The sequence below is a fragment of the Protomyctophum bolini genome (genome assembly GCF_963924005.1).
Source record: "Protomyctophum bolini genome assembly, chromosome: 21".
In the NCBI taxonomy this organism is placed as follows: Eukaryota; Metazoa; Chordata; class Actinopteri; order Myctophiformes; family Myctophidae; genus Protomyctophum; species Protomyctophum bolini.
In genome coordinates, this window is record NC_137882.1 from 11,758,465 (window position 1) to 11,772,045 (window position 13,581).

Sequence of the window (13,581 nt, forward strand, 5' to 3'; positions counted from 1 at the left end):
AATATGTGAAGTCCACTAGCCACATATTTCAGCAGGTCACCATTTTCACCGTAACACTGCTATACTGGAGCGACTGAGTGATGCCAAGTGTTTCCCCTCTTGGCATCTCAGCCCTGTCGTCAGCATCAATAATGATCATCAGCCCATTCCATCCACAAGGCTTAACTTGACTAGCAGATAATTAAGAACACCAGTACATTTACAAAAAATAAAAATAAATGTAAGCTTTTTTTAAATTAACAACACCACAAAAGCCTCAACTACAATGGCATGGATGGAAACATTGCACCACTTACACTTCTGTCCAATTATCTCTTCAACAGTAGTTTAGGATACGTTTCCGGGTCTCCTTTGTATGAAGCCCTATTCCCTTGTGTTGGCTACATCGCATACAGTGATGGCAGTGCTGGATAATGTACTGTGATCATTCCCAAGTCTCTGAGCCTGAATCTCTCGGAAACTTCAAGCATGCAGGCTTGAAAAAGAGCTGAGAGAGAGAGAGCCAAGAGTAGAGCCGAGAAAAATCAACTGATTTCTATCAAAACAGATTGTCAAACCAGATGGGGACCATTTCAGAACTTTGATTGGGCAATTCTCTACACAAACCAGACACCCGCCCACGCCAATAAAAAAAGATGGATGTTCTAAGTACTTAGTCTTTCTTCTGCCATGCAATTCTTTTTTTGATTTTGTTATTCTGAATTAAAGTTTCATTCGCCATAGCCTGAAAGAGACCTATGCTATTCTGGGCATAGAGGGGTGGAACCATCTCGACTTCCTATTGGTTCATCAACCTATGTGCCCGCCTCCCCACCCCTTCGCCCGCCCCTCTGCACTCTTATTGGTTAGCGAAAATACAACGTATGCCAGTTTTTTCTCCTTTAAAAACAAAACACCTGCGGTCTCCAAGGCTAGATTCTCTATAAGAAAGAATTAGAAAAAGCTGAAATTCCTTGTAGAATTTTATATAGCCTGTGAAGTCAGACTCTCTCTCTCTCTCTCTCTCTCTCTCTCTCTCTTTCTCTCTCTCTCTCTCTCTCTCTCTCTCTCTCTCTCTCTCTCTCTCTCTTTCAGTCTCAACAATAGAGCCAACCATGACAGCTATTCTTAATTTCCTGGATAGAGATGGTGCTCATGACCTTTCACCCCTCTGTATGTTGTCATTGGTTTACCAATAACTGTGTGTGTGTGTGTGTGTGTGTGTGTGTGTGTGTGTGTGTGTGTGTGTGTGTGTGTGTGTGTGTGTGTGTGTGTGTGTGTGTGTGTGTGTGTGTGTGTGTGTGTGTGTGTGTGTGTGTGTGTGTGTGTGTGTGTGTGTGCGTGTATGCATGCGTACGTGTGTCAGTGAACATGTTTGTGTGTGTGTTTCAGTATTATCTACTATAGAATACCATAGTTTCTGGTATGATTCTGCATGCTCTGACCATTATCATGGTGTCTCTGGCAACACCGGCACTGAGCTCATTTGCATGCCCAAAGTGATCCATCTTTAAACATTTGATTTGAGCCCATGTTGCACTGAGGCCTCCCTCAGGAGCCACCCAGAGCGGCGGACACCATGTTGTAGGATTATATGGTAATCTAATACAGCAACCTTCATAGTAAACAGTAACACCCTAATCTGTTGCTTTTACTAAGGCACCACATGCTCACATCCACAAGTGAAAAAACTAGGCAATTTATATTGGGAGATTAGCAGATGCCTACATGCTTTCATACATATTTGTAAACGGGCTGATAATGATGAAAAATGCCAGTATAAGAAGTCTGCACACCAATGTACGTTTAGTGGTAACGTTTCTTCCTCCCAGGAAGACCAACCAAACAATATCAAGTGCTTGGTGAGTCATAATCAATCATTCCAAACCCTGGTCCCTTTGGCAAAAACAACACAATAAAATAAATAATAATAATTTATATTTTGTTACCATGTTACTGAGTGTTCCAGTGAAAAGCATTCGATTTTGAATTTTCACAGTAGCCATGAACCTTCCACCATCCTCTTTATTCATCTTCCAGTTCAGGATGATGCCTCATCATAGATGGAGGGAAATGAAGTGTTTATTGACAGAGGAACGCATTTATGTTCTTACTGGAGCAGATTGATCTCAGATCAACTTTAACTCTCTACAGCCTCCAGAGCATTTCTCATTCTAATTCTCATTCTCATTCTCATTCTCATTCTCATTCTCATTCTCATTCTCTCTCTCTCTCTCTCTCTCTCTCTGTCTCACACTCACGCACGCGGGCACGCACACGCACACTCACACTCACACTCACACTCACACTCACACTCACACTCTCTCGCTCTCGCTTTTATTTGCCCTTAAACATGCCTGTAGCATACCTCAAGGTCCCCCCTGATGCCTGAGGCTGTGGAGAAACTCTTGCAAACACAGGCTTAATTCAATCTTTCCACCAAGCCTCCTCAGCCATATGTTGATGATATGATGAGCTTGACATGCTCACCTTTTCATTTCCTCATCCATACTAGAGACATTGATCTCACCAGAGGCAGCCCACAACTTATCAATAAAGGAATGTTGTTGTACAGGCGAGGGGTGACATTGTGAACTCCTGGTCCCATAGGGCTTGCCCCTTGAAGTGTTTTTTATTTACTTATTGATGTACTGATTTATTTTTACACAGATGATTTCATTGGGTAATATCTTATATGCAGAGGCAATCTAAATCACTTCTTTTTTCATTTACCACTGGGTACAGACATGTCCCTGAAACTGGTCATGCCCAAAAAGAAAGGGGTGCTCTTATCATCATGCATCATACAAGGGGTTGTCTGTCAATGCTTTAGTTCCGTAACCAGTCAGACTCAATTTGCATGTATGGAAATGCAATTTCTGTGATGTGGCCCAAAAAAGGCCGAAAATTGGATTGAGAAATCAATGAGTAAACAATTTACTCATTGAGAGATCTAAAGGTCAAAGGCCTTTTGACGAATGAGTGTGAGCTTCTGTTCCTGAGAGATCCTCACGGCTCTCTATACCATATTGCCGAATTCTGTGAAATATATGTGACTTTCAGTTTGCCTTACACCTTTTTATACAACACTCACACAGCACACTCCATACATCCATACACTGCAGACATGATGGATTACTGACTTGCTCACACCTTATACCAGTTCATGCTTTCATTCATTTAGAACAATACATATAAGTTTAAACGTTTGATTTGTGTGGACGAGATACCTATACATATATATGGGCAACCGCTATTGCATAACCGGAGGGGTGTGTTCTAAACGGGCATTGGCATATTTGAAAAATACGCCTGTGAAGTGAGGGGCACTCTTATCATCATCATCATACATCACATTCCATGCTCAACCAATGGCACTTTTCCGTCTTCACTTTTCTGCCCTCACTTTTAGCTTCAATATGTAGGCTACTTTGCTCAGCCAGTCAAATCATCGCTATGGGGTGATCAGCCAATCACAAGCCAAACCTGGAAGGCTGGGCATAGTTCTTTGGAAAAGAGAAGACTATAGAGGGTATGCGCTTAAAGTGAATGTCTATTCTCAGTGGGAGTAAAGTAATGTAAAGTAAAGTAAAGTAAAGTATACTTTCCCTGTCAACTTGGAAAATTGTGGCATAAAAGCCAAAAACATTGAATTGTGTATGTATTGTATATTGAATGGAGGAATATACCAGTATAAGAGTATAAGTGTGTGTGTGTGTGTGTGTGTGTGTGTGTGTGTGTGTGTGTGTGTGTGTGTGTGTGTGTGTGTGTGTGTACAGTACAATATGTGCATGTATGAGCAGGTGCATGTTTGCGTGCACGAGCGTGAGCGTGTGTGTACAGTATGTGCATGTATGAGAGTGTGCATGCGTGCGTGCATGCGTGCTCACGTGTGTGTGTGTGTGTGTGTGTGTGTGTGTGTGTTTGTGTGTGTGTGTTCCCTCCCCAATGTAGTTCCCAAATCTGCCACGTCCACGCCTCGCATCTCTGCGTGCTCCTTCATCCACCAAGGCTTGTTGTGCTGAGGCACTGTTTTCCCATTCTAATGAATGTAGTTAAACAGGTTATGTGCTGGGTCTGCGACGATTTCTCTCAGGCTTGCTGTGGCTGAATCTAATGTGTAGACAGATGATGTATTGGAAGCACCACATCAAGGAACTGCTCTGGGTTCTGGCTCTGCACAGCCCGCTCTCTCTCTCTCTTTCTCTCTCTCTCTGTGTATAGAGGAGGTTTTGAAGGGTGGGCTTGGCATGGGGGTGTATTTTCTTTGGGGAATTGCATGTTTCAGCAGTATGGATATTGCAGGCGGTGGCAGAAGGAATAAACAGACTTTGTCTCTCTGTCTCGACATTCCTTCAGGGATGGGTCTGTTCACAGAGGCGGTTCTGTGACTGATGTTGGTGGTATGCGTCTATTTATTTGTTTGGCAAACAAATGTATTATTAACAAGCCATCCTCCACATGTTATCATCTTAGTGTATTCTCCAATTTACATGCTGCATGTATGTGTCTTTCTATTCAAGTGCAAAAGTCAAGGTGAAATCGATCCATTGAAGAGAATACACAACATGTAATGTCTTTTTGAGTGGAGATTTCAGAACTTAAAAATGTCATATGTGAGAAGAGTTGAAAGTGTTTCACAAGGGTTTGTCCCCTTCCGTTTGCCGAGAAATGCTGCCTTTACCAAGGATCATGAAATTAGCAGAGCTCATTTGGTAGAAAACCTATGGAAGGAGGTTTTAAAAATGATATAAAGAGGGCTGGCCCATTAAAGGGGGTGATAAAGCTTGACATTCAGTATGCATTTCCTTTTAACTTGCTGCCACATTAGATATTAGATTGAGTGGGCCCCTAAGCGTCATTTCAGACCCAAGAGGAACTGCCTGTAGGTTTGCCTGAGAACAGTCTGAACAGAAATAGTGCTGTGAAAGGCTTATTCTTACCCACAATCACACTTAAGGCAATTTCAGTTATAAGTAAGGCTGGGACTGGGAGAAATTGAGTGCATGGAATAGATTTTAGTATGCATGCATATCACAGTGATTGCTCATCCGGATTCCGGAATCACAAAAATAAGGTTGAGGAAGGTTGTTGTTGTGTATCTCAAATGGCTGTGCACTTTTCCTGAGCAGAAAACAATGCAGCTCCACACTTTCCCCCCGATGGCACCGAGTAGAATAAAGATAGCAAGGGAGTTCAGGCCTGGCAGCATTTGAAAGTAAACATTTGCCGACAAACGCAAGAATTGTTCCATCAGTTGTGGTCGACCAGCCTTTAAAAAGGATTGTTATGGAGATAATTAATCAATGGGGATGCTATCCACTCTCAGAAAACACAACAATCCTTCTGGTTACCTGGCTCTTTCTCTGTGAGTCCCAAAGTAATACGTACAGCAAAGTGCACAAAGAACATGCCATCGTCTTGAATCATGGGTTCTGACTCAGTCTTTAGTTGTGACCCAGCATGGCTGTTTTTTGTTTTGATTTTCAGTTGACCCGGCAACTATGTTGTTGGTATTCTTCTGATGTCACGTCAGTGATTGTCTGAAGGATGGAGCAAGGCTGAGAAATGTTCTTAGTGCCCCTCAAAAATAGACACTATAGGCCGATTTGCTCAGACACTATGACGAGATTAAAATTTTTTAAGTTATTTTTTAAAGCCGTCAGGCTGGCTCAGCAGCCTAGGCCATTCATTTTCAATGGGAATTTAAAGGTAGAGTAAGTGATTTCACTCAAAAAACCTTAGGTTTCGTTTTTGGCTGTGGGACCTAAGCCTTCGTCCAATCAGGATAGATAGTCAAAAACTAAACCTAAGGTTTTTTGACCCCCAGGGGTTAACTGGGGACAGGGAGGAACTCCTTATATGGTCAGCACACTCTATAGTAGAGAGGATTATCACAACAAAACAAAAAAATAAGTGATATTTGAATTAAGTGAAATCACTTACTCTTACTCTTGTGTAAGACGAAAGTCTACCGATTTGCTCAGACACTATGACGTGAAATTCTCCATTCATTTTCAATAGGAATTTAATGTTTGTGTAAGACGAAAATCTACACTAATAGCTGAATATAGGAGGGGCTAGCACCTCTCAAAAATAAAATAATACGATGCGATGTGAGAGTGCGGTCTAGCCAACCCCCACTCGGGACTCCTGAATCCGGATTCCACACTCTCCTACAGTATATATCTAGCATCAGGGTCTTGAGTGCTACAGTGTTGTTATAGATAAGCTGTTGCGCCACAGTGTATCTACGTAGGTGGTGCGCTTCTCACCTTTTCTGGCTTTGCCCTGGGTTGGCTCCAAAAGTGTCAGTTTGCTTGCCACTAGTTCCGGGTGCCTGACACAGTTCCCTGCCAGCCTCATCCTTCTCTCTCTCACTTGTCAGGTAAGTCCCCATAAAGGTCCACATTTCTGAATTGGTCCATCCACCCTATAGTGCCATTCGTATAGCATTCTTGTGTACACTCCATTCAGGGCCGCTATAAGGATACTTATTTCCATTGAGGTTTAATGTCAGAAATCAAAAATGTATTTCTATTGAAAAGCACCATAAGGCAATTTTGGTACAGTATATGGAATATACAAGAAGCAGTGTGAGACATTAGGAATACTTGCTCAAATCACATAAGGTTTGGTTTGTTCTCCAGCTCTCTAAAATGCACATTTTTTATTCCCTTTTGTACTAGACAACAGATATGCACAGTGGGTTCCACATGTTGACAACGTAAAGAGGATGATATTCTCTTGTTTCCACAAGAACTCATTTGCTGTGTTAACTGTGAAGATAATTTACATCTTCCTGCTGAACTTATAGGCCTATTCCTATAGATGCAATAAATCAGCCACTGAACATAATCATGCAAAGGTGATTTAATTCTAAAACACCGGCTGAGATGAGTTGTTGCTGTGTTGTTGATCTTCAGATAAAACATTTCGGCACAAAAGTTTAATTTCTAAATTGGATTCAATGTTTGATGTGTTTAGATGATAGGAAATGTGATCCACTTACTTCTGTGCTAAATTAACATGAATTAAATTTGTGTCTGTGTGTATGCGTACGTACAAATGTGTGTGCATGTGTGTATGTGCACACATGGGTGTATGCATACACACATGGGTGTATATCTACTGTATATGTGTATTCAATGTACTATGTGTATATGCATGCATGCTTATAGCTACAATGTATTTACAGCGATATGTATGTTTATACGAGAAGTCTATTTTAATACAAACTGCCATCTGCCATCAAAGATAATATAGTCTATTGCATCTATTGAGTACTGCAGTATCTTGTGCTCTGAGACCCTACAGTGAATCTATGACTCCCAGTTTAATATGCATTAGGCCACGGACCCCCATTTGATATGATTCTTTCAAATCTGCACTGTAAAATCCTCAGTGTTATTTGAAATCTGAGAATGTACAAATGGAACCAAATAACGGTCCATTTGTTTCTTCATGACAATGAGCAGAAGACAAAAAGGTCATCTTAACTTTGGGCTTTTTAATGGCTGGTACCAGTTTTATAATTATCTACGTATATGTGCCCCAGAAAGCACAGTATAATGCCATCTGTGCATCTATTAAAGTGCCCCCGTATTCAAGGATTGATTGTACTTCTGTTCTTTGGGGGCGGGTTTATACTCCAATATCATTGATAAATGTATCTGTTGCTATAAATACCAAGATGCTACGACTGCATCTGGTTTGTTGTCATTAGGGGTTCATAATATAGTGACTACAACCAGTATCTCCATCTTATCTTTAGCAATAGTGGTTGCATGGTAGTGGAATTAATATTAAAGATTACATTATAATCTATCTATTGTAAATATTGACTTAGATGCCCCCACCCTCCTATGAAAACATTCAATTAAACATTCAATTCAAGAATTAACTTGTTAATGGATAATCTAAAACTTGTTAATACAATATTTTGTTAGCCTAATCAAACAAATTGGTAATTTAATTATATATTTTCCTGATTACTTAGTTGACAGACTAGCTCAATTAGCATTGTGAAATTTCAGCATGGGCACAATTAGTAGTTTATAGTCTTATTAACAGTAATACGCTGTCCAAGCCATTCTGATTTGCTGGCTGGTGTACTGTGCTGCTCTGGCATCAGCAGGCTACATCATTAGGTCTCCCTGCTTTGTGCTCAGCTGTTGTTTCCCACAGAAGATGAAGGAATTGCAAAATGGATTCAAATATCCACATGGAAGGAGCAAGCCAATGTACACTCAAATTCAAACTCAAATTAAAATGTGGTCCTATATCAACAGCTGTTGAATTTCAGTGTTGTTCAAAAGAACAAACAAACAAATTGTATCCTTTGTCTCATGCTGGCGAGCTGCTTTTCAGATACAAGATTATTTGACCAGATTAAATCAGCTAATCCTTGTTATGGATTTGATTAGATTATTTACAGACTTTCATAAAACAATCACTTGTGTTTTAAAATCAGTGTGCCGTGTTTACATTGAGCAATTCAGTTGCTCGAACATCAGATCTTTTGTGCCTTCTCTAGGAAGCCATCTGGTTTTGACCCGCAAAAACAACAGCTACAGTATACAACTTCTTCTACATCTTTCTGTGTATTTAAAATAGATATCCTAGTAATCCAAAATCATACTAAAACTTTATATTTTAAGTTGTAAAACGCCTACTCAATGTTACATGGGCGAGTAGCATTGTCTTTAATGGAAACAGATACATTGTTCCAATAGCTGCTGACTAACTCCAACTTATTGCCACTGAAATGCTTATGGGCCTAGTATGCGAGCAGCGTCCACCTGTGTTGACTTCTACTGGGTTTCCTTTTACAATACTGTATTATGTGTTCAAATGATATACTTGTATTGTTAAATGAACACAACATTGTTACTGTGTAGGCCTACAGTATGAATTGACACATGGGCATTTATCAGCAGATCATACTGTAGTTCAGATGCCTTAAAGGTATCCATGTGTTTTTTTTACCCCCCAGAGCTAAACAAATGGTATGCTTTATTGAATAAAGCTATTAGGTTTTGGATTCAAGAGAATAATAAGATTCCATCAAGAACCCCACCATTTAAACTTAACTTGTTAAAATAGTAATACATTTTATGGCATCAGTTGTCTCAGGCCCTTTGACCAAACAATCTCATACCACTGCTTTCTCATAATTATTATGATTATACTATCTATATGATGAGCATTAAAGGTTTCATGACATTCATTTTTCATTCTTTTTTTTTTCTTACCTAAATTACACCCAAACAACCTGAACTTTGAACATTCAGTGGATTTTCTGTGGTCTGGGGATTTGTGATCTGTTACATCACAGTCCACAGGAACACCAGAACACGTGTTTGAGCCAGAAAACCCCAGACCACAGAAAATCTACTGAATGTTCAAAGTTCAGGTTTTTTGGATGCAATTGAGCTCAGAAAACAAAAAAATAAAATAAGAATAATTTCATTTTTTTTAATGTCACGACCCCTTTAAAAACAATGTGCAATAGATATTGCTTACAAAACCTTTCAAATTAGTAAAAAAAAAAGAAGGCATGTCTAATTGTCTATGATTGTTAAATACATGCGGTATACCTACATATTTTACTCTGGGCCCTTAAGAGTAAAAACTCTCTTCGCCTCTCGCGTCATTCCAATAAATGTGCCACATAATGACTGCATTCAAACATTGAATACAAGCACAATAGTCTGACAAAAACAGACAACAAATAGCTCTCTCTCTCTCTCAATGCTCAGACATAGCCTTGAGTTGTGAATATGGGTTGAAGGTTTGTGTGTGTGTGTGTGTGTGTGTGTGTGTGTGTGTGTGTGTGTGTGCGTGTGTGTGTGTGTGTGTGTGTGTGTGTGTGTGTGTGTGTGGGGGGGGGGGGGGGGGTGTGTGTGTGTGTGTGTGTGTGTGTGTGTGTGTGTGTGTGTGTGTGTGTGTGCACTGAGTAATGCTTTGTCATGGTAACTGCCTTTGTATATATATATATATATATATATATATATATATATATATATCGATCTTTAGTTAATTTGATATATTGCTCCCACAAAGGGTCCACTCAGAATATCGGCGCTGCAGAACGGATGGCTCTGGCAACTGATGCCAATGTCAGGACCATGGACAGAGACAAAGGAACTAATAGACTTATAAAGTGACAGCAGTGGCACTGTCCTTGGTGCTGAAGTAAAGTGATGATAGTGTTGCTGTCCGTGCGGTGCCTCAGAAGAATAGGCCTGTCAACTCCATTATATACATGGTTTCCCCGACACCCCCCCCCCCCCCCTCTCTCTGAGCTATTAACGTAAATGCAAAATCACGGAATAAAAGTGATAGATGCGCTTAGCCTATACAATACAATATATTTTATTAAGCGGGACATATAGGGATTGTTCTATTATTTTCACAATGTACATTTAGTGAGCAACGTCACTGAACATTAAATCAGTCAAAGCTACGCAGATCCGAAATGTAGAACACACAATAATGTGAATATGTACTTTATAAATTATGTAACGTTTAATAAAAGGGCTCTAAGTTGTCTCCATTGGCTGAAATATGTCGCCTTTTTTCTCTTTTAATAAACTCTGAATAGTAGGCGGCCTACATTTGGCTTATTTTCAATATGTTCTGCATCCAAACGCAACACCATGGACAGCACAAAACAAAAAGAAAAAACTTCCATTCGTGCAAAAAATGCTTTGGGCGTGAAAGCACTTCTTCTCTTGTCCATAATTCCATAAACCTCACATGGACAGAAACCATATTCTTTAAGGCTATACAAACATAAAATAGAGCATAACACACTCAGCCCGTTCAGGATATAAGTTCCTCCACTCATTTCCCTCGTCCAGCTGCCCAGGTACACTGTTTGCCAATTGGCAAAAAAGTTTGTTTTCCAAGCGATAAAATCCAAATAACCAACAAGCATACGTCACAGGCCGATCAATACGTTATTCATCCAGATTGCGTTTAAAGTTGATGGTTTGTGGATATATGAAACTCCAAGAAGACGTTCATATTTGACTAGATAGTGAACGAGTGTGGGGTAGGCCTACAGATATTCGTCGGCGTCCTTGGCTGACAGTATTTTTGTTCAAAATAAATGGCATGTTCTTTTTTTGTGTCATTTCGTTCCTCGACCTGCCAGAAGAGTCGCGTGCGACATGGGTCATCGCAAATTAGATTATAGAGGAAAGACTAAAAAGCCTGAGAAGGTGGAGTATTTCCATCCGCCCATGAGGGTGCCCCGTTCCAGCTTCAGGTGCACGCGGTCCTCGCGCTCAACCATCAGCAGAACTCCGTTGCTGGCCGCCTCTCGCGTAACGTCCTGATCACCGGCAAACGCTGATATGACGGGGTAATCATTCTGCATCAGGTTCACCTGCACGAGGAGACAAAGGGAGATCAGCGATACTGTGTTCTGCAGCATTGGCGGTGGGGTGCATATAGCACAGCTTATGTAGGCCTATTGTCAGTCAGTGTATATTTCAGCAGAAACAAAATGTTCATCATTGCTCACCTGTATGGTTTGTCTGTTGTAGACCTTCACCACGTGAAAGCTGAAACTATATATCCCCCTTCTAGGTGCTGAAAAAACACTTGCTTTGAGATCGAAATGGTTGCCGATGTTCACTAAAACCTGCCAAAAGAAGAGGGAGGAGGGAAAACGCACAATGAAAATGTGCAGCTTATATGCGTTAACTGAACATTAATGACTATGGGGATTAAATAGTCAATGATATCACACACACCTCCAAATTTTAGGATATACACTTTTACATTTGGGATGACTCATATCATAAGAATCGAATGTTGTTGCGGAATACATAATTCTCAAAGAGCTCATGCTGAGCCTGCTAAAGTCAGAGGAACACCCCACCTAATGAAAACACAGGACGTTTCTTAAATTCTGCCCAGGCCCAATATAGACGCCAATATGAGGATTTTGCTTATCCATATCAGCTATAATTATACGAGTTACGTATAGTAGGCTACAACTGAACAGAATTAGCCTATATTGCTTGGAATATTAGCAGTGCAATTATTAGCCTATACAAAATATATCGACTGCAATATATGATGAGAGCAACACCCTTCTGGTCAAGTTGCAAAGTCTAGGCCAAATAGGACGTATAGGCCTATATATGCAGGCGTGACGCGCGTGAGAGTGAGACATGAAAGGAATAAATATAACAGTAAAAATGCTGTGCATCACACTTAAATCGATGATGGCTCATGGCTATCAGATTAAACAGTTGTGTTTGTTGAACTGTGTTGCTGCAAAAGTTCATGGACACCTGACCTGGTCAAAGTAGATGGTCGTGGACGTGTTGCTCATGTCCGATGGCTCGTGGTTGGTCCCGCGCACCGCAGAGAAAGCCACCTTCGCGCCGGCGGAGCGGACAGATATCCCGAGCGAGGAGGTGACTGCTCCGTCCGCGGAAGGGCTCGAGTCGCACACCACCAGACACTTCCCCTCCAGCACGATGGGTTCCGTCTCGTTCTGGCCGCGGCAGAGCACCACGCCGCATCCCATGAGAAGGGTCAGTGCCAGCATGGCGCAGGGTCCCGGGCAGCGCTTTGGCACCATGGTCGGAACTCTGATCCTGCACACTGATGCTACCCGGTAGCCCCTTGGAGGTTTGTTAGGACTCGATCACCTGGTCCAGTCTTACTCCCTCTCTCTCTCTTTCTCTTTCGCTCCCTCTTATCTGTGATTCTCTCTCTCTCAAAGACGCGCACACACCCTCTGACACACAGACGCACTGACACTCTCTCCCCGCGTTCTTGCTCCCCTCCCTCCTGTGCGTCTTAGTTGGTTATAGGAGGGTCTTTTAGACAGCCAGTGAAGTAAATCCTGGTGGTATAAGAGACACATAAAAGTGTTTATGTAAGAAAATAGTATAATAACTCTTTTTGTAGTTTGCTATAGCCTATAGCATATACAATACACGCCAACATGCGAACAATTAAAGCGAGAACATGTGCGTAAAGTATTTGCCTTGTGGGCATGCATTTGCATATTCTAGGTTCAAATATCTGTAAATTCCACCTACAGTGCAATAGAATTATGCGTCAGAAGAACATTCTCAGGAAGTCTAGAAGTTACATTTATATGCGCCATAGCCATTATCCCAGTTCATTCATATAGTTGTACAAATCAAATACATAATTTGTTTCGGAGAAAAAGTCAATTGGGACCGTACCTGTGCCGTCCATACCGCTGGTTAGCAGGCTGTTGTCTATCGCGCGCAGATCACCAGTGTAAAGGAGAGTCCTCCCAGCTGGACTCCCTTTGGAGACGCAATTCACGCCCTTTCTTTCAGTGTGTGTAGAGTTACTACTTACTAGAGTAAGTATACTACGCGGCAATACAGCTCCGAGGACTTCACAATTGACAGCATACCGACGGATTAATGAGTTTGTTTTCATATTAATCAGCTCAATGTTGTGAGCTCAGGGGGGCCTCATGGGACGGCAGATATCACTCTCAATGGTTGTAATTTATTTGCTAGGATTTTTTCTTCCACGTAACACGCTGATTAATCCGAGATGAAGGGTGTTGCACGGTGGATAACATTGCCTTTG

General features: G+C 41.2%; 1 protein-coding gene across 1 annotated transcript; it reads right to left on the minus strand.

Annotated features, from left to right (window-relative positions):
- Positions 1-10,332: 10,332 nt before the first annotated feature.
- On the minus strand, positions 10,333-12,765 carry cbln2b (cerebellin 2b precursor). The gene is made up of 3 exons (XM_080793685.1): positions 12,296-12,765; positions 11,513-11,632; positions 10,333-11,374 (listed from the first exon to the last, which is right to left on the minus strand). The coding sequence occupies exons 1-3, from the start codon at positions 12,581-12,583 to the stop codon at positions 11,177-11,179; spliced, it is 606 nt and encodes a 201-aa protein (XP_080649811.1). The 5' UTR covers positions 12,584-12,765; the 3' UTR covers positions 10,333-11,176.
- Between the last annotated feature and the right edge of the window lie 816 nt (positions 12,766-13,581).